The following is a 26,525-nucleotide window of genomic DNA, read 5'->3' as shown; positions in this document are numbered from 1 at the left end:
TACATGAAAAGTGGTGCAAAACCACCAGTCAAGAGGTAGAACACTGTGCATTCACTGTGTCAAAAAATAAAAAAGAGCAAAATTATTATTCATATTTAATATAATAATACCATATCTAAAACTCTTATTCAGTGTGCCATGCTCGTCTCTTAATTGGCATGCTGTCACATACATGCTCTCGGTCTCCGTCTTCACTCCGGGGTCTCACTGGCAAGGCCACAGTGCTGTGAGATCCAGGTAACCTCTGAGCGGTGTCAGCGGAATGGCAGGTCACTGAATTCCAGGCCCTGCGTCTTGGGACACCCCATTTTCTCAGATTTGGGCTGTTCATGCTTCCATCCAATGCAGAAAGTAATCTCTTACCTAACTGAGCAGCAGGCCCCATCAGGGAGGACTCTGAATGTGTAGCACGGCAACGTGGAAGGGTATTAATGACACCTTGAAGAGAAGCTGGAGTGTGGTTACATTCCAAAACAGAGGTAGATGGATGTGGAGTTAACGGTGGCAGCTTTGGTGTTGGATCACATCCCTCTAAGGCCACTTGCTGAGGCTGAGCCTTTCTTCTCTGGTGAATTCTGCTCTGGATTTGCTGAAGTTGGAGCTCAAAGTTATAGACTTCTTCAGTCAGCTGGTTGACGCGGTCGAAACCAGCCATGAGACTGTCAACACAGGGCACCAGGCGGTCCACATAATGGTGAAAGTTAAAACTGCCTGAAATGACGGATGAGTCGGAGGCCAAAGAAGAGGCAGATGATACCTGGCGAGGACTGATGGGACTGAGCGGGACAGAGCAGTTGGAGGCTTCAGAGCCCTGGGAGGATCTAGAGGGTGGAGGAACCATTCCCTCAAACTTGACTCTGTGCCTAAACTACAAAGGAAATACAAAGAAATAGGTTTGTTTTTGTTGTATATATATATATATATATATATATATATATATATATATATATATATATACATATACAAACACACATACACACTCTGTACAGTGTTAATTTGAAGGTATTTTCCATTGATTTTTCACAGGTGTTTTACCCATATTTTGAAGTATGCATTGCATTATATTGTGTATTATAGTTACAGGTGATGTCCATAAACGTGCAAAGATCAAAAATACAGTAAAACAGTAATATTAAAATATTTTAATATATTTTAAAATGTTATTTATTCCTATAACTGAAAACCAGCCATTTCTCCAGTGTCACATAATCCTTCAGAATTAAATAATATGCTGATTTGGTGCTCAAGACACATTTCTCATTTTTATCCACATTGGAAAGTTTTTGATGCTTAATATTTGCGAACTGTCACTTTTCATCAATATAACGCATCCTTGCCATATACAATTATTTTCCCCAAACTTTTGTATGGTATTGTAAATATCTGGCTGTTGGTTACATGCCATACATGTCCCATTCAAAAGTTAGATTTTTTATATATCTATTTTTTTTATATAAACATAAATGTCCCTCTATAAAACATGCTTATTGCCTTTTAGAATCAAAAAACAAAGGAAAATTGGGGTGGGAGTATTATCTATAATAGTCAGACATGGTATTTGTACCTCTTTGGTCTTGCTAAGCCCCATCCATAGCTTGAGGCGTTTAATGAGGAACTGTACCATCTCGTAGTCCTGCGGCTCCATGGATGGTCTGTAAATGTCTGCCTGTACCATTCGGTATGTTCGAATCAATAAAGCAGCACATAAGCGCCCCAGTACCCAAAATCCAATGCCCACAGCAGACAGGCAGTAGAGAGGTCCCACCACAGGATGATGCTCACAAAGTCGACGCAACCCCATGTGGCCCCTTAACAAACACAGCAGAGAAGAACTGGCCTGCCCTAGGGTCCTAAAACCCTCTACTGAACCCGAGAAGAGCTGAAAGAGATGGAGAGAATGACTTGAGCTGTGTTTGAGGAGCGAAGAGAGTTTGAGAAGAAAAATACAATGAAAGATCAAAAGAAAAACATTGTACCATGATGCCTGTGTGGGAGAACAGAAGCAACAGGAGGAACAGCAGGAACACCACGCCACAGATCTGAGGGAATACTTGTCGAATAACCAGTCCTAACACCAACCATCGCCTAACAAACCGCAGGATCCCCACCATCTGTGAAAATTGTGATTGGTCACAAATTTTGATGTAGTTCTTTTTCTATGTTATATGCTGTTAATGTCTTTCTTTTCCATTTTCTTTTTTATTTATTGTATGTTATTTATATTTTGGAATTGCATTTAAGTGATTACAAGCTTTGCTAAAGTTGTAATGTAAAGGAAGTAGTGACAGATCTCTTCTTGTAAAATGTAAAATGGATCATTGAAAATAAAAATGTAGTGCGGGGACCTCAATGCATGCTTTGTTAATCTGAATGGAGGCAGATCTGAATGTGAGCTTGAGGTCAAATTTAAGAAAAGGGCAAGGTTCCACCAGAGAGAAGTCTGTCGTTTCATCAAAAGATCCAGTTATTTCATTTTGAATAAAATTACATAAAAAAGAAAGATAGGAAAGAATAAATCAATAACATGCATTTAAGACCACCGCTACCCATTTAGAAAACGGATCATCCAATCTTTAACACATTTTTGCTGCTATTTTTGAAGCATGTATTGGCATTTCATTCAGGGATGCAAATTTAGTTTTAAAAAATTCCTTTGCTTTAGGGCTAATACCTTTAGAACCAAGAAGGTTAATAAAATTGCTGAGAGCTGATTGGACTTTCTGGCCAGAATGGCAGCATTATGGAAGTCAGCAAAGCAGGAGGGCCTGGAGCAATGTCTGGAGATGAAGGAAGCAGTCGTGTAGAGGAAATACAGACGAAGAACAGCTGCTGCTAGCGTCAGAAGAGCTAACAATGGCTGAAACCAGTGCCAGGCTTGCCTCAGGTATTGACTTGGCTTTCTGATCAAGGCCCATACTTCAGTGCTCACAAAGCACAGGGCAAACAGCAGTAGCAGAACCTAGTAAGAAAACAGCTGTTAATACAACTACAGGAAGACCACAGATCCAACTTTGTAAGATTTTGTTCAAATTGAATCTGAACTAAGAGAGCCAGTACCGTCAATGTGACGTGTAAGCCTGACCATAATGAAGAGACGTGAAAAGGCTGGATGGAAATGAAAAAAAGGATTCTGCCTGTCGGTGTTTGATCCAGGAGAATAGAGACCGGTGCCAAGATGCTTGTTTGTTTATGATAGTGAGTGAACTCAATCAATACTGCCTTTGTCCTGTCACAGAAAGAATCAAAAACCATCGAGCTGATGAGCATGATGGGTCTCTTGTACTAATAACACTATAAGTTCCATACTTGCAGCATGTGTGAAGAAAGGTCCTTAGTACAAGACTGGACATTTAGATAACAAGGTTTTATTCTGTAGTGCATACAGAATTTTATACATTTTGTGTATAAATGCGTGACATCATACCCTGTTGTTATCCACTTCGCTGTCTGTAAGCCTGAAAGGATCAGACGTGTGGACTCACTGTTGTTCCCAAGCACTACTTCCTCTGTCTGACTGAGTGCACATGATGCACTCTTATTCCTCGGCCTTGAGAGAGGACATTGTGATTATATGCCAGAAGACAAATGCACTAAGGAAAATGTTGTTATATTCTCAGCTGTTCAGGCTGCATGACAACTTTCACACACTAAAAGTCTTTCTCTTTGTGTCCTGTTATGTCTCACCATGTTGAAAGTGCTGCAGTGTTCTTGCTGTGTGTAGAGGAGCTCTGGTGTACAGGGTTGGCATGTGATGAAACATTAGCAGTCAGCATGAAAGAAAGTCGACCAGATTGGAACTTATCTCTGATGTTTTGAGTGCAGACTTTGAGGAGGGAAAAAACAAACTTATATTTATATATATTTTTGGCAAATTCTCAACCAGCTAAATTTGACCTAACAACGTAAGTCCTTACAGTCTTGAAAACGAACTTTCTTCAGTCTTGCAGGGCCAGTTAAAGAAAGAGAAGGGTTTTCAAACAGGTGTGATATTAACCTCGCATCTACCCATTGTTCCGCATCCATCCATCTATGGGGAAAAAAAATGTTGTAACAAGATTACTTTCACTGATTCATGACAATTTGCAATTCATTTTGTTAATCTGATCAATTTTTAGAATATTTTATTCTTCCATTCTTTGTGCCCTAGTTTTGTAATGCAGTCTCTTATTTTATATAGTTGCTTGGTTCCTGTTCCAGTTTCCTCATGTCACTAGCCTAATGATTGCTGGCTTGTTTCCTGTGTTCATTGTCTGGTTTTGTCATGCATGTTTCGCCAACATGCTCTTTTGGTCAGTGTTTTTTATTTATTTATTTATTTATTTTTTACTGTTGTCTTTTGTACTTTTGTTGTTATTTTAATAAACTTTGCATCTCTAACCAATGCATCTCTTTTTCTAACAAATTTGAAATCTGTTTATAAGGTCTCTCAGATTTCAAAATTAGGCAGAATGTCTAAACTAAAGAAAACACCGGGGGAGGAAGTGAATGTAAAGAGTCTGACTTACCCTGATAATGCATTGAGACTGGGCTGGCCTGGTAATGCCGTGGTCAGCGTCTGTTTAATAGCCGAGTGAAGCCGCCTGCTGTTAGCCTCATGAACATATTCTTGGTAGTTCACCATCAGAACCACCAACAGGAAGAGCATATAGACTAAGCAGCTCTGATTATCAGCATAAAACATGAAACAAAAGACCATTCAAATGAAGATTGATATGCATTAGATTCAGAATGCAGGAGAAATCCAGCTGTTATAGGTCTCTGAGGACTAAATGTTGAGTTGAATGGATTCATCTGTGGGTCTAAGCTCACCCTCATTAAGGCTCTAAGTGTTTTCAGCTTCCGTGCTTCCTCTTTAGCCTGCAGCAGGCCGTATCCACAGAGAGGATGCACCTTATCCCCAAGATCCTCTTCTGTCCTTCTGACTTCTATCTCCTGAGCCAAACGGTTCTCTACCTCTGGGTCCACCGGTTTCACCACAGCAGCCAGATATAGTGCCTGAATACATATCTGCAGAAAAATATTAGAACATACAAATCAGCATCTTTCAATTTCTTCAAAACTAAGGAGCAGTGCAAAATAGGTTTATAGCTCACAGCAAATGGTTCCAGCAGCAAGGCAGAAGTGAGGAAGGCTGACAGGGCAGACACCAGCCACATGAGAACCACAGAGCTTGAAAACCTGCTCCCATATAGTCCCACCAGAGCCAGGCTTGTTCCCAGCAAAACAGCCACCAGCAGGTGAACCATACGCAGAACCCATGATGGAAGAAACAAGCCAGGTACACCACGAACAACTCCTGAACAACAGAGGTTTACACACAGACAAAACAATTTAAATGATACACATAAATGTTGGTTATTTACCTTGTGATATTTCATTTTTTTTTCTCTCTCTCTCTCAATATGCATGCACTAATATTCAAAACTTTGGGGTAAGTAATTAAAAGTATATATATATTAATATTAATACTTGTTCTAATACTAAATTGGCCAAATTGGATAGTAAAGACAAAAATAAAATAAAATAAGTGCTGTTGATCTTTCTATTCTTTAAAGAAAATATATACCATTATAAATATAAATATATAACTAAATATAATAATAAGAAATGTTTCTTGAGCATGAAATCTGCATATTAGAATGATTTCTGAAGGATCTTGTGACACTGAAGACTTTGTCATTAAAAATAAAATACATTTTAAAATCTATTAAAATAGAAAACAGTTATTTTAAGTCGCAATAATTTACAAAAGTGCTGTTTTTACTATATTTTCATCAAATAAGTGTAGCATTGGTGAACATGAGCGACTTTCATAAACATTAACAGAAATATATCTTACTGACTGTTGTGAGGGAATGGCCACATGTTCACTCATGATCACAAGTCTAATTTGCACAACGTGTAACAGCATGTGTCTTACCACCTTTCAGTATCTCAAGTGAAAATATCAATTCTCTCCCTGTGTATGGTGTGCACTCACCAATGCGTGTGTTAGAGACGGTGCTTATAGAGTCAGGTGGGAGACTAGGCAGAAATGTGCTGGCATCACTGAGCACTGAGAGTGAGGAGGAGGACTTGTGAAAGCCAGGATCAGATGTAGGCGTATCCATACTCAGATCAGACCACTCACTACACAAGCTGTCCTGGCTGAAAAACAAATGTATGTGATCATGTATCCTGGTTAAACTGTGCGTGGGTCAGTGTGAAATGTTCAGTACAGAACTCACGTGTCAGACAGGATGGTGTCGTTGGGTGTGAAATGGCCACTGTCAGATGCTTCTGGCTCCAAGGAAAGTGTGTTTGAGGGATCCAGGTCTGCAGTTATAGTTCTGAGATCTTCCTCTAAAAAAAGAGCAAATGGTTCCATATAATTCACCTAAAAACTAAACAATTCTGAAATCGACTACTCATGCTCATGTTGTTCCAAATCTGTATGATTTATTTATGCCTTCATAACAGAGCCAGTTCTTATTCACTTTTATTATATGAAAAAGAGCGCTAAAAATTATTTTGTGTTCCACAGAAATTCATACAGGTTTGGAACAAGGTGAGTAAATGATAACAGAATTTTTAATTCCAGAAAGTGATTGTGTTTCTTCAAACCTGAATACTTGATTGGCTCTAAGGTGTTGTGATCAGAGGTGGGAGTTGACAAATGCAGTTGTAAAATGGCTTTTTTTCTCTTAAGAAGGTGACTGGTTCCTGTCAGCTCAGACAGGTCAAAGATACTGTCACATGATTGCCAATGATCCATTCTGTAAAGTATGTAAATTACAGTGTATATTTACATAAACCATTTAAAGGGACGTAGTACTGCAATTTCACGTAGAATAGATATGGTACCGGTCATTCCCAGGATCTGGAGTATTCCAGAACTCTGAATCTAGTTTCTGCAGGGAATTCTTTGAGGGGGGAAAAGATGCAAAGACAATATGCTGTAAATGGATTCATTTAGGAAATTATGCTTGATGACTCTCTATAAAATCAATCAATTAAACATGGGAATGGACTTTCTCTCACAGTGAAAGGAGATATTCCATCATAGATGGAAGAGTCAGGGCCTGTTGGCAATGACAGGAAAGATGAACAGGAGAGATCTGGGTGACTGAGGAAAACATCCATCTCCACAGTATGAGACACAGGAGAGGGAGGCAGAGATACCGCCAATGTCACCTTCAACACAATCCATCAGCATTGTACTATGAACGTGGGTTTGTCATGAATGCACTCTTCCACTCAAAAGTTTGGGGTCATTAAAGCTGCTATGAAATTAATATTTTGAACGGTAGTTTAATTTAAAATATAATCTCTACAGTCTGGTTTCAGAAGGGATTAAATAGACTGACATATATACCTTGCTTCTGGTGTTTTGGAAGAGAAATCTGAGAATGGTTTGGAGTGGGAACATCAAAACTGCAACTGTTATTCCAACCAGAATGTTCTCTGCATTCATCACCATCTGGGTAGAGACCGGGCCGCTGCAGTCGGAACAGTAACAAATGTGAAGAATGTGAAACCCATTTGTTTTTAGAGGAATGAGAAGAAATTCATTAATTTGTTTAGCTATGAATATTATTCTACTGTGCCATTAATCAATAACGAATACTTCTGTAGCTCAGAGAAAAACAGAAATTGCTTTGTTTTACAAGATGTAATTACCTGCATCTACACTGTAATCTGTACAAGCTCAATCTGTTATCCATGCATTTCGAAGGTCAAGTCTATTACCTGCTGCCCTTTCTGCCCACTGCTCCATACCAAACTGCCCCAGCTGCCAGATAGAGGTGTAATAAGAGTGCGCAGCAGGTGACCCTCTGGGCTCGACTAAAGTGGCTGTGGGCCTGCCGTTCCCATAATGAAATCCACAGATGGTGCTCTTGAAGGCCAAACAGTAACTGGGAATGTAGGATCCTCTTAAACTCCTGCAGCTCCTGAGGACCTACAAGGATCACAAGGTTATGAATGGCAAATATGATTTACGCTGTACTGCGTATGTGTATACTTACAAGATGCTAAAATAACTTTCTCCACCCTTCCAGAGTTTTTCTCATTCTCCACAGATAACCAGTCTTCTACCAAGAAGAAGAACATGTTATCTGTCTGTATGTCCCAGACTATCACATGTTTTAGGTACCAGGATGGGTCTAGGCCTGGAAAAAAGAGCATTGTTTATGAGTATTTGTGATTTTAGAAAGACAGAAGAAAGCTATTCACAGCCACTGACCTGTATTGTCATGCCAGATGCGTATTTTCCAGATCTCTCCGAGACTGGCATCTGTTTCAACTTGGAAATCATCCAGGCTGTTCCTCTGGAACGCTCCTTCTCTTTGAAGGTGACGTGAGCCACTTTTATTCAGGCCATACAGGCTAATGCCAACATGTGCAGTGGTACCTGATCAATTCAATTGTTTGTTGAATTTTATGAGGTCAGTGAATATTTTTAGCATGTAAATTAAAGGTTCTACTCACCAGACCCTTTTTTCCAGCCTGTTTTGACAAGAACCCTGTACTGGTAGTGACCATTTTGACCACACAGAGGAACCCAGCTAAGACGTAGACTTTCCAGGTGATCCAGTTTGTGAGCAATAAGACCAATCAGCAGATAAATTAACAGCAAGACTCCACAAACTATTCCCACCACCACATTCCTCACTGGTTCCTCTGACTGGTGACACAAATAATGTTCATCACTGATTTGTTATGTTACATTTTGTTAAGATATTCAGAAGATTTTACACACAGTATTGTTAAAACATTTGGGGTCTGTATTTTTTTAAATGTTTTTTTAAAGAAGTTATATTCACCAGGTTGCATTTATATGATCAAAACTGTAAAATATTATTATAATTAAAAAAAATTCAATTTGGTTAAATTGTGAAAAGTACTTTTTCAAAACTGACTCCCACTTACCATTACAGTCATTTCATTATATAAATTAAATAAAAAAAACTGAAATAATCTAATACACACTACCATTAAAAGGTTTAGTTTTTTTTTTAATCGATTTTAAAATGTAATTTATTTCTAATGACAACGTTTTCAGTGTCACAAGATGCTTCAGAAATCATTGTAATGAATATTTTATTAATTACATTGTATTAATAAAAAGTGAAAAGAACTTAATTTATATGAAGTGGAAACTTTTTGTACAATTTCAGGCATGCCATATTGCTGAATAAAAGTATTAATCACTTTTGAACTTTTAAACAGCAGTGTATATTCCCTGTAATGGTGAAATTATGTTCTATCTTTTAACAAAATGTCATACAGGAGGCAGCAGTAGAAGTGCTTCAGGATGGATGAAGAGGCTGGCTCCAAACATAGTGAGGTGATGTGTGAGGCAGTGGGCAGTATGGGGGCTGCTGCCACTCAGAGGACTCAAGCCATCACTGCTCCAGCGCCTCTCATCAACACTGAAGAACCGGCACAGCATGCTGAACACACACACTGAGACCGACACGTCCACACCGCTGATGCTACTATTCAACTTCACAAGCAGGTCTTTGGCAGAGCCATTCAGGCTGTGATTTACAGACACAATGAAACACAGTTAGACTCGTTTAGACTAACACAATATTGATCATCACTATTTTCAATTAAATTAATTAAGGAAAGAACAGGAAGAACTTACATTGGTGTAAGGAAGATGGTGTGCTCCAGAGATGGAGTCCCAGCTGAAAGAGAGAGACTGAGTTCCTCAGAATGAGTGTGTTCAGACAGCGGATGAACTGGTTGGTCATCTACAGAGATCCATACTAGTCCAGAGACTTCCTCACCAGCTCCTGCTCCACAATACATAACACAAGTTTATCTTTGGTAACATTATAAATGTCTTTAGTTTTACTTTTGATGATTTTAATGCATCCTTGCTAAATAGAAGTTTAAAAAAACTTGAAATACTTTTCAATTATAATATAATATAATGTGCACTTCTACATGTTTTATATTATATTATATTATATTATATTATATTATATTATATTATATTATATTATATTATATTATATTATATTATATTATATTATATTATATTATATTATATTATATTATATTATATTATATTAGATTAGATTAGATTAGATTAGATTATTATACTGAAATCTAAAGATGCACTGACTAGTGTATATTACCTGGAAAGAGGCTGAAGTTTAACGCAACATAGAGGCCAGTTCGAGGATCTTTGTCCATTGCTTTGACTGTGAAATTTACATTTCCCTTGGGTGGCAGAGTAAATTTTTTCCATAGTAACCTCTCATCTTCCATCTCTTTTTTGTGTAAAGTAAATTGTATCGCAGCATCAAGTGTCAGGTTGGCGATTGAAATGGGCTGCCCCTGTGGTGTAGCAAACTCCATGGCTGCAAGTTCAGTTGATATAGCAGGTTCTGCAGCTGGATTAAATGGGTTTTCTTCACCCTCCATTTGCAGAAGGATCTGCAGGACCTCTTGTTTTTCCTTCTTTAGTTGAGCGCTCAGTGCTGATGGGATGTGAAACAGGCAGTGGCTAAGGGGATCTGTGCACAGGAGGTCTTTAGTAGGGTCACCCCGTACGCCCACCGCAGTGATCTTTGGAACAGAGAGAGAGAGAGCTTCTTCTCCACTCATCCGCGACAGCATTAATGAACGCATGAGCTCTAAAATCTGTCCCAGTGCTGATACAGCTGTCTCTGATGTATCCATATGCTTGAGGCCTGAATTGTTCCTCTGCGTCTGATCAGCAGTCAGTGTGCTGCCTGCAGTGAAAACGGAAGGATGGTTAAGCCACGATTCACTTACAACTTCAGAGTGAACCTCTGTTATCATACTGAATATGAATTCTGCTGAATGTAGTTACTTAAAACAGTCAGAATGTTCCTGCCGGTGTCTGTGGGGTTGATGTCACCCTGTCCTGTTTGTTCTCTTATAACTTTGATCAGCTTCTCTGTGACCTTCAGCACCTTTGCACGGCAGCTGTTGCACTGCACTTCAGAGGGAACCACCTGCAGACAGGAAAGCACATTTTACAGTTCTTCATTTGCATTCGCAACATCACATGTGACAATACATTGATCTTAGGTAGCACTCCTCATTATGCACAGCAGCCAATCTGTATTCAGTGACAGGCCTCATCTTCTCGTATCACATTATACTGGATCTCTAAAATGATGACATACTATGTGTCAGGCTATGATTAATGTTGATTAATGCTATATTGTCCATAAGCTTTAATAGTTAGATATAAAAAGACTTACTGTAGACTGGGCCAAAGCTGAGCTGATCAGAGCCGCATCCTGCAAGGAGGAGACCGGCAGAGACGCTAGAGCCTGAATGACATTTCCACGTATCTGAATCCTGTCCTCCAACTCTTCAGCATTTATGGATGCTAGCTGTTGAAGTAGTTGATTTTGAAACAAATTTTCAAAGTTTTTTTATAAACTGTCTTTAATTTTTTTTATTTAAAATCACCCTTACTATGATTCTATGAGTTTATTTGAATTTTATCTTATTTGAAATCTATGTCCTAAAATGCTAATTTGGCATCTGGTTTGCTACCACAAATACAAATCAAAACTGTATTGGAATTTTAAAAGCATTCTCTTTGAACTTGTGAATTTAATTCACAGTTATGAACATTTCATTTTTAGTGTGTATGTTTTTATTATTATTATTATTATTTATCAGTTTCATTCATCCAGTTTAATACTATTTTAAAATAGGATCATTCTGGGTACACCTTTTAATTAACATCCAGAGAACTGGTTTTGGGGGTTTTCTCAGTTACCTGGTTAAGTTGGCTGCTCAGGGCAACAGAATATTGAGAAATGTCCTGAGGGTTGCCTTGTTGGCGCAAGGCCCATAACTCTGATTGGCTCTTATTCCTCAACCACTTTGTTGTACACTGGTCACTCAGAAGCACTGTCAGGTTCCTGCAGAAAATATCAATTGTAATTTTGGAGCTGTGATTTTTTGTCAAATTTGATCTGACTATATACAAGTGGCAAGCAGCTGACTGACTAACTTTCTTGCTGCGATGACTGATGCCTCCATACTGTCCTCTACCACCACCAGCACGTGAATAACAGATAGGTTTTCCTCTGTGCTCAGTCTACCCAGTGGCACCAGGGAGCTAAACGTGCTCTGAGTGCCTCTGTAAAGGCTAATCAAGGGACATAATGGTCCAAAATTTTCACACTGTGCCACCTGCAGTGAAAATATCAGCTGAGCTGAGTCACCGTCATCATCCATCCACTCTGAGAAAAAAAAAATAGCAAAGAATGCATTAATCTGCAGAGTCATTACTTGGGTGAGAAATAAAAGGAAAAGAGAAAAGACAGTACCTGAGCAACTGTAAGAGACCATGGTTTCCAGGAAATGAAGTGAGTTGTCAGGTGATAGAGTGCAAATACCCCCGTAGGGAGGATGGTTGGGGACTAAGGTGATGCTTGCTGACCCCCAAAGCCCAGAGGCTGGTTCAGACACGTTAAGAGTAAAGGTGTATTCTTGGCCCTCCATTATCACCCCTGGTTTAATGACTATTTCTCTCCAGAGACTTCCTGTCAGGGTAGTGACCTCATTTAGTGATAGAGCTTCACCTTTCTGATTCTCTGCAGTCCACTTGTACTGTAGTTGAAGTGTTTTAAAACATTATTAAGGTATGTGTGCGAGAGTGAGATAGAGACTTAATAAGGTGTATGAAGTTATTTTAAGGTACACTGTGAATTGAATACCTGTACAGTGTTTTGACATGAAGAACAATGACCAGCCAGTGCAATGTAATGGCTGTGCCTCAAGTGAAAAGACAGCAGGGAATTACAGGAAACACACTCTACAGTCACAGCTAGCAATGTGGTATTGTACACGGTAACCTGCAAGAATAAAAACAGCTTACACCTCGTGGTGTGGATGCAACTACCCCCCCCCCCCAAAAAAAAAAATTATTGAAGAGAGAATATTGAGTAATGTGCATTCTAAACGGCAAGAGACTACATTTTTTACATTTTTGCATGAACTATCCCTTTAACAGAATGTCTCATAAGAATGAAGATTTCTGTGAACATAATTTTCAGTAAAATGTGAGACAGAATAAACTGTAACATTACAAATCATTTTTATCTGTAATTTTTCTTTATTCTATGGTTAAAAATTGTGGAAAGTGCAAATCTGAAAGAAGACAATTGGATATTTTTAAGAATTTTTCAAGTGCTTCTGTCCAATGAAAGTCAGTCGAGATCAAAATAATATTAGACACCATTGAATAAAAAAATTCTTCCTTATGCTCCAGAGAAGAAAGAAAGACATACAGTTTTAGCACATAATAAGTGATTAAATACTGACATTAATGTTAATGACAAAATATGTCCATAGTGAAATGCTAAAGGCAAAGTGAAGTAAAATAAGGGAACACTCACCAACTGTGATACAGAGACAGGTTGTCGTTCATTTTTGTAAAGAGTGAGAATAAAGTGGTACATTCTGTCTGGCAGCAGTGCACTTCTAGGAAGAAGCAGTATACTTCCATTTCCTGGAATATGTTGATGAAGGGTGGAAACAGCTGAAGACAATGGTGTTGTGTTCTGCAAGCACAGAATACACCATCAATTGAATGTTTATGTTAGTGAATCAAGCATTTACTGTATTTGTGATGCACTGTACCTCTATAGTGTAACCCCACTGGAAATGAAATAACTCTATATCATGCTTCTCTGAATCTGGATCAAAAGACTCAGTTGCATCCAAAATCAGATCATACTGACTTGACCAGAACCTGTGAGAACCACCTTTAATCACAGGCACCAACTCACTGTGGACCACAGTAACCGGTACAGTCCTGTTCTGCTGTAGAGGAGTTCCTCGAAGTTTGACAGTAAATGTCAGACAGTAGTTTCCCACTTTCAGAGAGTGCTTTGGCAGAGAAAGAAGCGGTGTTGTGACATCCACTGAATTATTTAAGGACACCTTGTCCATTCCTGAGCAATCTTGGCCCCTGTGGATCTCCCACAAATAATATGCTTTGTGTGTAGCACAACCGTTGAAGTCCACTCTTGCTTCAAAGAAACTTGATCTGGATTTTAATAGTATGTATTGTTCTTTTACAATGTAGACGTGTGGCTGGGTACACTCCAGCTTTTGTACTTTAATTGTCATTTGAGTGGAGGCCTCACTTATGTTGTTGAAAGCTGTTAATTTCACAACAAACTCACCAGTGACATTGTATTTGTGGACTTGTCTATTGTGTTCTGTAACCAGGGCTCCTTCACTGGCATCACCAAAATCCCAAAGGAATTTAAGGTTGCTGCCTCCATCTGTGATGGCTACAAATGTGGTCGGATAATCAATAAAAGCTCCATCGTGGGAGGTAAAAAGCTTCACTTTCTTCACATGCTTCTGTATTGTTGCAATACTGGTCAGGGACTGTGAGCAGAAGCCATTATCAGCTTCCACTGTAACAGACAGGGATCCATTAATGAAAGGTGTGAAGTGAACAAGTTGCCCGATTTCTCGAGAGGACTGGACTCCATTTAATAGAAAAGTCCACTGGTAATTGGCTTGTGAGCCACTGGACGCTTGAAAACTGATGTTTTTGGATGCCTCTAAGACAGCAGAGCAACATCCAATCAAATGCAGACCTTTAATTCTTTCCACAACTCTGACAATCACTGTTGCAGTTTGGTAACTGACTTGATTTGTTGCTGTTGCTCTTACGAGGTGGTTTCCGACTGAAAGAGAAGAGCTGGTAAAATTCTGCCACATTGCCACAGAATAACTTGCATTAACAAACTCCAAAGAAAAGGAAACTTCACTTCCTTGGGAGACAGATAGTGTGAAAGTAACCAGATCGTCCTCACAGACAACATTGCTGCTAGCCGTAAGTAAAAGTCCCTGGATGGCATCCTGAACTGTAACTGTATGTAAAACAGTTTGCCAGCTAATGTCATTTGAGGCATTAAGTGAGATACGGTGATCTGCAACATCTGCGAAAGAATAGCTAACAGTTTGATTGTCTGCAAGAACAATAACAGTGTTGTTGTGAAACATTAAAACCCATTCCCAATGCAGAACATTTCCTGTTCCTGCAGAGCCATGGAGCAACAGGTGGCTATTTGATGTTACAAAAAATGGTCTGAATTGTCCATTTATCTCAAAGTCCACTTTAGAGATGTTCTCCTGAATCATTAGTAGCTTGGTTGCATCATCAGACCCAAACACATTCGAGACTGACACTCTGATCTTGACCGTGCCGATAACTTTAAAAACATGCAGAACAAAAGGCACATCTGATATTACAGGACTATGCACAGAATCCAAGAACCATGAGTACCGAAGGTCTGTTCCTGACAACACACTCACAGATATCCTCACTGGCTTTCCTTTGGCTACAGCATTCATTGGTGATGAAATACTCAGACCAGACACAAGCTCTACTGCTCTCAGTGAAAGGTTGGTATCTATTGATCCAAGAACATTGGAGACTACCAGCTTGACGTGCATATCACCAGGACTGTTTGTAAAAAGTGGAAAATGTTTGTTATTACTTGCCATTCTTTGGTTTGCAGTCCACTCATAGGTCAAGTTAGAACCACGTTTCACTGATGCCGTCAAAAGTACGGTCTGATTTGACAGGAAATATCTTCCAGACTGTAGCGCTTGAGATTGAATTTGAACCCCTTGTATTCTTTCTACAACCTCAATGTGTGTTATGGATTCTACTCGACTGACAAGATTTTGTGCTGTGACTTTAATCTGAAACACCCCTGCTTTAGGAAACACATGCATGAATGTGGATGTCCCAGGCTTTGGAGGTGATGAAGGATTCACAGTCCAATAAAACACAACATTTTCATTAACATCAGTCTGAGCTGTTATCAGTATATTTTTTCCAGCCTCCACAAATGGCTGACTAGTATTAACTATTAAGTATGACAATGGTGCCTGCACCACAATCTCTATGGACACCGAATCTGAACTTATTACATTAAATGCGGTGGCCGAAATACGAAACCGCCCTGGAAAACAGAAAATGTGCGACTGATTCTGACCTTCCTTTATGAAGCCATCACCAAAGTCCCACTGAAAAGAAGCTATTTTACCAGGAAGCTCAGCCCAAAAGTAATAGGACTGATTCACAGTCATTGCATCATGGTTACCTTCATATTTTATGGATAGATTAGATAGAGGCCTTTGAACTGAAATGGTTGCTTTTGCTGTTCCATTGCTGACTTTGTTATGGACCTGCACTGAAATGTCATACAAACCCTCCACTTGAAAGACAAAGCAGTGGTTTGACAGGCCTTTGACTGGGACTGCATCACTAGAAAGATTTTTATACCACCAAAACTGATAATCTGTTACTTTGGGAAGCACAGAAACATCAAAACATATTTCCTCATTCACAGCTACAGCACTCTTGGCTGAATGCAGAGTAACATCTGTTATTTGAGTTTCAACACATATGCTGGATTCATAATGGGCCGAACCCAACAAGCTATGAACATTTACACCAACTGTGTAAGCTCCTGAATTTAGAAAAGTATGAGTGATAGTTGTATCTCCTTTAACAACAGACAGTGGTGTGCCATCTCCAAAATCCCACTCAAAAGTCAAAACTGGAACGTATCCTTTGACCAATACCTCAAAATTGATCTCTGCTTTACTCACAATGCAGTCTGTTGGGATAAATCGTAAAATTAGCAAATGATAGACATCCACATTGACTGACCGGTGTTCTTTACTCACAGAATTATAAGCAGTAACCTGAACAGTGTAATTTCCGAGAGACTTATAAATGTGACTGGCTGAGCTTCTGGTGTGGTCTTTAAGTATCGACCCATCTCCAAAGTCAAAGGTCCATTTTAGATGTGATCCTGCAGATACTCTGCCACTGATTTCAAAGGTGCAGTTCAGTTCAATGGAGCCATTGTAATAAAGCTGGAGACCCGAGACAGCCTCAACTACCTCCACTGCTGTATAGTTAGTCAAGATCGACAGGGTGTTGTTGCCACGAATGGTGACATTGTATGTGCCAGGTCTTTTATAAACATGCCTGACTTTACTGTAATATCCCTTCACTTGATCAGAGTCATCGCCAAAATTCCATGAACAAAGCACTCCATATGAAGAGGGCCATAGTGAGACCTCAAAGAGGATAGTGTGGTTGACTTGACATACAGTAGGAGATGATGACACCAACAGCCTTGATATTGGAGTTCTTGTTTTAACAGTTACAAAAGTTTCACTTTGGTCATATTGGTTGTAAGCCTTGATTCTCAGTGTGTAGTCACCTAAAAAAAATTAAAAAGTTTATTTTAGTGTGTCATTTTTCCTCATGGTATTTTTTCCCACTTAAAGGTACCAGTAATTTCATGTTTCTTCAAATTCTGTCAGATTTAGGGTTTTGGCAGCATCAAGTAAAAGCAAAAGGTTTCAGTTAATGATGTATTGCAATCAGTCTTGATTAATTTATTCAATAATAATTCATTCTTCTAAAGTACTATAAATTTCTTTAGGGATACAACTTTTAACAATGACTAAAATGCATTTTATATATATATATATATATATATATATATATATATATATATATATATATATATATTACTTTAATAACTGTAAAACAAAAATGCATAATATAAATATATATATTTTTATAAATAATTCTAAAGTTAATCTAAATAAATAATTTGAAAGTATTTATAGTACCTGGAAAAGAAAATGTATGATGGATAGAATCTTGCAGATAGACATATTTGGCACTTCGGTGAAGATATCGGTCTTCCATCTCTAAAGGAGCAGAAACTGGGTGACTGACAGATGCTGTATTATCACCAAAATCCCATCTGGAGAGATAAATCATTTCATAATATAGCATAATGGAGCATTATACATTCAGAAGAGGTCAAACTTAATTTCATCATTTTAACTCAATTATAATTCAGAGACATTTACCTGATTGTAACGCCTATAGAGATGTCAGATTTTACTTGAACTGTGTATCGAGTAGAGGTGTTTACAGCAATGGCCTCTGGCATGGAAATTACTGCTAGGTCAGCTAATGGGGTCATCACATCAGCTGTGAGCTTCACCTCACTTAACTCAGAGCTCACAGGGTTATTTGCCATTACCTAGAGCAGAGAAAGCAGTAAAGATCTGAAGAAATTATAAACATGAAATCATTCATAACAAAACCTGAAGCAATGATTCTCATTTGGTGGGTCGTGACTTCAAAAGGGGTAACAGGGTCACTGGTTGCAGGAAAACAGCAATGCTAAATGCAAATAATAAAATGCAGATAATGTATAAAATAAATAATCATGTAAAAGTAGCTTAACAAAAATATACTTTTTTATCTACTTTTAAAAGAGAAAATGCTTTACATTTATTTTGTTGTGGACATCAAAGGTTGTGCATCCAAATAAAATTCCAGTATTTTCACTTCAAACTAAGATACATATGGATTGTGCCACTACCAAAATTTTGTGGGATGAATTATTGGTTGCAGAGAGAAATTCAATGAAATTCAACATTTAGGAACCAAATAGTAAATCTATAAAGATAAACCTATGTTAAAATTAATAGTCTGACAATTTTTAAAAACAATTTTTCAGTTGCTAGTCACTTAAATTTGTTAGTAGCATGTTCAAATGTTCAGTTTATTGTTCCGCAAATGCCATTGTAATATTTAATACATTTAAAAGTTTGATTTGAAAACTAAAAGGTTTTTTTCTTTGGTTTTGAAGCAAAACCAGCTCAGAACCACTAATCTAAAGGACCTTATAACCTGGATCACTGTATCATTGCGTTAGGCTCAGTTTCACAAAGGGGTTTAAACTTGTACTTAGAAATAGTTCTATTATATTAACATGTTTACCTTTAGCTTGTATTCTGACTGCTTCTTAAAAACCAGGCTGTAGGACTCTCCCGTGTGTGGAAACTGGACCAGGTCATCAATAACCCAAGTATACTCTACTGATGAGCCAGTGACTACTGAAGCTGTAAACAACTGTAGTGAAAGAGAGAGAGAGAGAGAAAGACAGAGTAAGCACCTCATTTAAAGTCCAGTTATGACATTTTAGAAACCTTTTCTTCAAATACCAAGTAAATAATCAAATGACAGAGTAAGCACATCAAAATCAAAAAAGGTGAACTTTTGAGGTAATATTTTCTTTCACAATGACACATATAAGAAAATTGATACCTGTGGTATGTCCACTAGAACTCTGTTGAAGCCCTCGGGCTGGATTCTCAGCCCAGTTACAGGAATATGAGACACAACTCTCACGCTCAGAGTCTGGGAGTTCAAGCTGTTTGAAGCCATGATATTTAGTATGTGTTCCCCTTGAGTAGAAAGCTTCATGTACACATGAGAGAACCACATGTCAAGGGAAGCCCTAACACACCCTCCTTCAATCTCAGGTATCTCAGCAGGGCAAGAAGATACAAAAGGGACTCCGTTCTTAGACACAGGGTCTGACCAGGAACTGGTTGCGTTTCCTCCTGAGATGATCTGGATGACAATGAGGGTTGGGACATTTACAGCAACATGCATTTGGTTGTCCTTGTCAAGCTTTGGATACAAAACTTGCAACCCTGTGACAGGACTCTCTGCTTTGATTGGACTGTTGCTCTGTGAGGTGCTTGGTATTGCTGAAACTCCAAAGTGTGTCATTGTGTCCTCGTAAATCACCCGGAGGTCACAGACCAGTTCATCTAGCCATTGGCCCTGTCCCGGTTGGACAGACAGACCCCCATCTAACCAACCCCCCCACTCAGGCCCATGCAGGGAGAGGAAACTCTGGCGCCAGGATGAGCTGGTAGCAGCAACACAATGTAGAAATTCACCTGCTCTTCTAGTGTGCTGCAATGCCAGAATGTCATCAGGATAGACAGTGATATGTTTGTCTTGTACTATAACCTGCATAAACACAAAAATATATGCCTTTGATTTTAGGTGATTGTCAAACTTTATACTATCATTTCAATTAATAGCTGTGAAATGGGCTCTGTTCCAAAAAACCTTGAGCTTTCTAACTAGAAAATGAATTCGCATCATATTTTAGCATAATTAAGACCCCTAAAATAAGTTTAAAAGTTACAAAATAAATCCAAGATGGTGAACAATTAAAATTCCTGAAATTAAAATTTTGTATATTCGGGGTTCTCTGATTTTGATCAATTGTTAACCTGGTGTTTTGTGAATGTAATCAAACTGAATTTAATAATAGACCTAACAAGTATGCCTTAAAAACTTTTTGGTTTATTTTGCATACTCATGCTTATTAGGTTTTGGAAAAGAGTCAACAAGTCACCTACACTGATGTGTGTGTGTTCAGTGCTTGGGGTCAGTGTCAGTGACATGTCTGCCATCAAGTGGAAGAACGGTGGCGTCGCAGGGTAGCGGGGAGGTAGGGGGAATACATGTCTTCTGTTAAAGGAGTGGTAAGGGCTGCATGGACTGGTGACGGGCAGACAGATCTCCAGCAGGTGGCACCAGTACTGCCCACTGGCACAGCCACCGGTGGTGTTGCACATAGGCATCAGTGAACAGCAGCTGAAAGGGTTCAGGAGAGAACTACAACCTGAGAGAGAAGATGTTTTAGAAATTGTACATCTTGACCTGATCATTTGATAAACTTAACAATGTATTTCTCATTAGTGTTTAATTTGCTCACCAGGTGGTACTAGGTGATGAGTTGGACTGCAGTATGGCCGTAAGATTTGCACTCTAGCAAAGGTCAGCTGATCACTTGGCTGCATCACCAAATCCAAAGACAGGACTCGACCCTCATGACTGAACCAAAGACTTGGGAACAACATAATCTGTGCACAAAACAAATGGCTTTAAAAAACATTAAACTGTGTGTTTTTTTGTTTTTTTTGTGTGTGTTTAGGGATAAGGTTAGGTAAAGGGGATAGAAAATACAGTTTGTACAATAGTCAAGTCAAGTCACCTTTATTTATATAGCACTTTAAACAAAATACATTGCGTCAAAAGCAACTGAACATCATTCATTAGGAAAACAGTGTGTCAATAATTCGAAATGATTGTTAAAGGCAATATAACAACCATTACTCCTCTGGAGAGTGCCCGTTACCACATACAAACGTGTATGTGTATGTGTGTGTGTGTGTGTGTGTGTGTGTGTGTGTGTGTGTGTGTGTGTGTATTTTAAACATGACTTATCAACAAACATTGTTATTAAATCACATGACTTAACTTGCATTTTTTTGTAAATTTTCATTAAACACAAACTTGTATGCAGAAAAATTAGCAATGAGCATATTCTGCATAATCTTCATACCCCTTTGTCTGAAATGATCCGTTCCCTTTCAAACAATCACTCCCATTGCATTAAATGCTATTGGGTAAACTCCTGGGTACTCTGAATACTGAAGCCTGGTTTGTTCACGTTAGTATAGCTGCTATATAAGTCGGCTCTGAGCACCATTTCATCAGAATTTTTCTCTTTCAGTGTGAAAATCATCTCCCTGCCTGGACTCTGAAGACAAAGCAAGGAGCTCAAAACCTGCTCACTAGGGGTGTAACGATACGCGTATTCGTATTGAACCGTTCGGTACGAGGCTTTCGGTTCGGTACGCGGTACGCATTATGGACCGAATGGTTCATTGGACTAATTAATTATATTTGGAAAATAAAAAAAATTGTGAAATATAATGATATGCGTTCAACAAGGTAGCCCAATAACCCAAACAACGTAACAGGCAACGCCCCTGACACCCCCGAAGAAGAAAAAAACACCAACTTATATGTTTATGTTAGGCTACTCAGTCAGGCGCTCGCTCACTCAGCAATACAGGCTGAAGGCGCATTGCAAAATGGCCAATGCGTTTAACAGGGAATCCAAAGTGCACCCAAACACCAGGCCTGTTGGTTATTGGAGGATCTTCTATTTCTGGTCTGTTAAACGCATAAGCCATTTCACTATTTTTTTCACAAGAGCCACATTGGCAGAGCAAAATCAAAAGGCGAGCCACTTTTACGACAACATACTAAGTCACCTTTGCAAATGTGCATTTCTACATATAAATTGGACATCCCACAAAAAAGAAATAACACGGCCAATACATTTTCGTTTAAGAACAGATTTACTTTAATAGTGGGATGAGCGAAAGCTGGCATGCATGTCAAACAAAATGCCCCCAAAAGAAAAAAAATCTCTATGTTTTCAGTGCTGATGCATTCATGTAACATTTAAGGGCACCTAAAACCTGTCACAACGAACCGGCAAAATTAATGATTATGAATATGTAAAATATAGCAGAAGACATTTAATTTTTTTTTATGTCTGTCGGCTAGAAAGATGCTGACTCGTGATCTTCGCAGTAGTGAACGCGCCTGAGAGAACTGCACATTTCATACGGGAGGGAGAGCAGTCTGTTTTCTTTCGTTTTGAATTGTTTTGTTTAAAAGCTTGTTTCAAGCTTTATATATAGCCTATTTGTCGGGTCTGTGAGGCAAGTAGGCTATATGCTGAGTTTTGGTTCATTCATGAGACAAACTCCAGGTTCACACCGGCTCCTTCGTATCGTGGTTATCTATTTTCTATTTACTTCTTATTAAATCCAGACAATTGGTTGATGAAACCTTGATTAAAATTAAGATACAATTAATACAAAACGAAATCAAATTTAAAGACAGGCTTTGTGCTTTCTGTTTGAGGTCTCAGTGAAAGTTTTAAAGCAGTCTTAGTGCCGCTGTCAGAGCGCTCACGTCCGTAACGGAGAACTGTCCCGTCCATAAGATTTTTTTATTTTTATTTATTTTTTATACATTTCTAAATAAATGTGACTTATAGTCCAGTGCGAGGCTAGGCCTATATGTTTTTTCTTCTTCATGGCGCATTTTTTGACTGATGCGCCTTATAGGCTACTCCGGAGCGACTTATATTTATAGGCTACACCTGTATGAATTCTCATTTTACTTTTTGAACTTCATTATTGAGCCGAGTTTTGCTTGAAAATAGTCTACTGTTGATGACTGTGCAAGGCTAATGGATTCAGGGTCAGGCTTGAATGAGCATGCTTCAGACTCGTGGTGTGAGCAGAGCGCAATTGGAGCGGGAAATGCGACGCTCCGTCCACCGTCCTTTTGAAATTGCCGCTCTACGCTCTGTCCAAGATCCGCCCGCTCGCGCTCCCCGCTCGCTCCCGCCTCACATGCTCTGAAGGCAAGTGGCAGTGTGATACTGTAAGCTACTATGCGAGCCACCAGTTATAGCTTGACGAGCCGCATGCGGCTTGCGAGCCGCGCAATGAGTAACTGTGCTGTAGTGGAAAACGTAGGTTTTAAGAACATGCTTAATGTAATTGAGCCCCGTTACAATATTCCTTCACGAGCTCATTTCAGACAGACCGTAATTCCTGCTTTGTTCCAAAAAACATAAGCCCTATAGAGAACCAATTGAGTAAAAACACACTCAATATAAATAGTTATAGAGTTCCATTTAAAAAGTTACATCTTTGTATTTGTTCATAACTAATATAACATTTTCATTTTTTTTTTATAAGGAGCTGTTTTTGTTTTATACAGTATGCTGCTAAGAAAACACCATAGAAGATGGGTAAAGAATAGCTCCATCATTGTTCAATGTAAAAAAAAAAAACATACTTTGTTAGTTTTAATAAATAAAACATTTTTATAAAAATCAAGGAAATTTATCTGCTAATTTTTTCTTTTTGCTGTATCTAAAACGTACCGAACCGTACCGAACCGAACCGTGACACCAGTGTATTGTATCAAACCGAACCGTGAATTTTGTGAACCGTTACACCCCTACTGCTCACTGTAAAAAAGTCCCAGCAGTGGAAGAATGCCTCCAACAAGCACTTCCCCTGCGGCCATCTGGCAACAATAAGAGCACATTTCTATGTAAATTTTCTGCAAATTTCCAGTGACATTATTGAAAATGTCGCACTGCGAGTGTGACTCATGCAGGGAACCCTGAATGAGATGGACACGGTGGGTGTGTTGCTTGCCAGGGTAGCGCTCATTCTGAGGCTGCATTCATTGGGACAAAGTGCTCTCACTGCGAGAGCATGAGTTTCGCCTTGTTTTGCTCACAAGTCACCTTTTTTCATGAAGGCAGTCCTCCCCAGTCTGTTCTCCTGTTTCTTCACTCCCAGGAGCTTCGATGGGAGATACAGTGGGGGAATGGGACTTAACAATCAGGCTCAAGTGATCTCATGCCGGCTCAGCTCCCAATTTCTTCACTCTCACCACAGCACCTTGACTCGCCGGTGTATTTTACACATGAGGATCAGCACCCCTTGTCAACTGCAAGCCACTTGATCTCTTTTGGCGGGTCTGAGGAGGAAGTTGTCTCTGACGACTCCATCTCGCTGACAGCTTCAGATGCTAAGAGTGGGTGTGTTCTGGCAAAGACCGACACACTCCCTCCATAGCAAGCAACATGCCCCAGCATGGACATAGCACACACCCTACTCCACACGTGTTCATTCCTCCACTTCTGCTGCTCTTATCACTGTTGACGTGCTGAAGAAAGAAGTTACAGCAAGCTCCCCACTCTTGAAGAGGCGGTCGCTGTGCATCTCTGCCTTCCATCTATCCTATGTTTGAAGGCCCATACAGCACACCCAACTAAGCTCTGCAGGACCACCTCTGTTTTCGCGGTCAAGGCTTATTCAGTGGCTGGCCATGCTGGCTCTGCACATCAGACAATGTTTTAAAAGGTTTCTATTTCCAACAAATGCAGTAATTTTGAAATTTATATAAAGAATCCTGAAAAAACGCACAATGGTTTTCACAATAATATTTAACAAAAGTGTTTTCAACATTGACAGTGATACAAAATCAGCATATAAAAATGAGTTCTGAATGATCATATGACACTGAATACTGAAGTATTGGCTGCTGAAAACTCAGCTTTCCCATCACAGTAATAAATTAAATATTAAAATATATTTTAAAAGAAAATCTTTATTTTTAAGATGTAATTATATTTCACAAAATTCTGTAACTTTTCTTTTACTGTATTTTTGATTAAATAAATGCAGCCTTGGTTAACATAACAGTTATAATCCGATAAAATCATACCAACCCTGAACTTTTGAAAAGTAGTGTATCTATAACAGTCTAATTTTCATTAGCTTAAATAAATATATATTGTCTTAAACTTTAGATTTCTTGACTAACAATTCAGTGAGCTTATTTGTTTATTTTTACCTCAACCATTTGTTGTCCTGGGTCTGGTGGAGAGGGTAGCAGTTGTATCTGGGATACAGTGTATATGCCTGACATTAGTGGGACACCTGCCACATAGCTCTCCAGCGATGGTAAAGACACTTTCAAGAAAAAAAGTGAATTATGCTGCTGTCACCTCTGATAAAGAATTTGTAATATAACTTATATTAACTGAATGCAAGCTGTAAATGACTCAAACATAAACAAATGTATGATGTGCTTTGTCACCCCCTGGCTGCTAGCATTTTATTTACGTAAATAAAGTTGTATAATGCTGGGTTCAGTGATTATAAATTTGTAATAATTAAATTATTATACTTTCCCCCCTCTTTTGTCTTGCTTAGTAGTATTGAAGGTAAAGGTTAATGCTAGTGTGTTGTTTGAAGGTGTAAAGGTAATTATTTGCCCACCATGATTATTTGTAATCATTTATGTAATTTTTTACATAATGTCTCTATCTCTATGATGATAATGATAATTTGGATAATGTCATTTTCTTGTCTTATTAGTTGGCTTACCTGATATCTTTTTCTCACAGATAACGAAATTTCCTTTATTACATTTTTCATTCATCCACTGTCCAGAGGCCAAAGCCATTGAAGTACATTCCTTCATCTCACTGTCTTCAGTATCTAAATCATAGAATGGACCCTGTGCCATTCCATTTCTCAACCAGACCCCAACTGGAGCTTTTCTGGAATTTACACAAAGTATATGTAATGTTTATACATTAAATTTACACTTTTAAAAATTTATTTTGGGAAAAAAGGCAATTTTGCCTGTGAAACCCTATAAAATCTTGTGATCTCTTACAGTTGGAATGAATTTTGAATGAAGGTTTGTACAATCCCACTGTCCACCATAGCAAGTTCTCCTCTCTCGTCTCTCTGACAGATGCTTTTTGCTTCTAGCCATGTTGACTTAAATGTGGGCATCCAGTAGCAGCGTAAACCATCACGGTCAATTTTTGCCCCCTTTGGGCAATAATATTCTAGTGGAAAGCGTGAAATATTACAAAAACATTGTGCTGATATTAGATGCATCCACAAATAGAGAACACAAGTCACATAATGTTATGCTGAATTATTGGAAACAATTAGCAAAAACAACATCCATTACTGAGCAAGGCAGATAAAACATCTCACCACTGAAGCAGCTTGTGAAAACACAGAGAATCCAAATGAGAGGCAGGTGCACAATATTTGCCATTTTATCTGTTCCCCAGGTACAGCATAATAAATGTTAGAAATAATGAATCATACATAAGAGAAACTACAAGTCCATTTCATGCTCAGACTGTGTCCGTCCATTAAGACCCTGCTTTAACTTTTGC

The 26,525-nt window shown here is 38.7% G+C and overlaps 1 protein-coding gene across 1 annotated transcript; it reads right to left on the bottom strand.

The window, feature by feature from the left end:
- Positions 1 to 45: 45 nt before the first annotated feature.
- pkd1b (polycystic kidney disease 1b) lies at positions 46 to 26,525 on the bottom strand. Its single transcript, XM_059530863.1, has 42 exons — positions 26,338 to 26,525; positions 26,006 to 26,183; positions 25,711 to 25,886; positions 25,175 to 25,293; positions 20,643 to 20,790; positions 20,284 to 20,549; positions 19,169 to 19,885; positions 18,842 to 18,973; positions 17,920 to 18,095; positions 17,674 to 17,810; positions 13,630 to 17,255; positions 13,386 to 13,550; positions 12,705 to 12,842; positions 12,315 to 12,597; positions 11,996 to 12,227; positions 11,759 to 11,903; positions 11,229 to 11,363; positions 10,832 to 10,976; positions 10,131 to 10,730; positions 9,632 to 9,782; positions 9,269 to 9,521; positions 8,470 to 8,665; positions 8,225 to 8,392; positions 8,007 to 8,150; positions 7,729 to 7,939; positions 7,355 to 7,478; positions 7,021 to 7,173; positions 6,844 to 6,902; positions 6,604 to 6,755; positions 6,228 to 6,342; positions 5,981 to 6,147; positions 5,094 to 5,296; positions 4,810 to 5,007; positions 4,506 to 4,660; positions 3,915 to 4,027; positions 3,685 to 3,823; positions 3,425 to 3,547; positions 3,058 to 3,226; positions 2,672 to 2,959; positions 1,977 to 2,111; positions 1,565 to 1,879; positions 46 to 868 (listed from the first exon to the last, which is right to left on the bottom strand). The coding sequence occupies exons 1-42, from the start codon at positions 26,399 to 26,401 to the stop codon at positions 125 to 127; spliced, it is 12,057 nt and encodes a 4,018-aa protein (XP_059386846.1). The 5' UTR covers positions 26,402 to 26,525; the 3' UTR covers positions 46 to 124.

This window comes from Carassius carassius, chromosome 39 (genome assembly GCF_963082965.1).
Source record: "Carassius carassius chromosome 39, fCarCar2.1, whole genome shotgun sequence".
NCBI lineage: Eukaryota > Metazoa > Chordata > Actinopteri > Cypriniformes > Cyprinidae > Carassius > Carassius carassius.
The sequence above is the reverse complement of the archived record's forward strand: the minus strand, read 5'-3'. Positions and strand labels throughout refer to the sequence as shown.

What these genes read in the sequence shown, in the direction of transcription:
- pkd1b (XM_059530863.1), bottom strand. Translation starts at nt 26,401, where the DNA reads ATGGCAAATATTGTGCACCTGCCTCTCATTTGGATTCTCTGTGTTTTC. An exon ending in TCAGTCATCGCAGCAAGAAA is followed by an intron (nt 11,904 to 11,995) that starts GTTAGTCAGTCA and finishes TATTTTCTGCAG; the next exon opens with GAACCTGACAGTGCTTCTGA. An exon ending in AAACTTCAGCCTCTTTCCAG is followed by an intron (nt 9,783 to 10,130) that starts GTAATATACACT and finishes ATTGTGGAGCAG; the next exon opens with GAGCTGGTGAGGAAGTCTCT.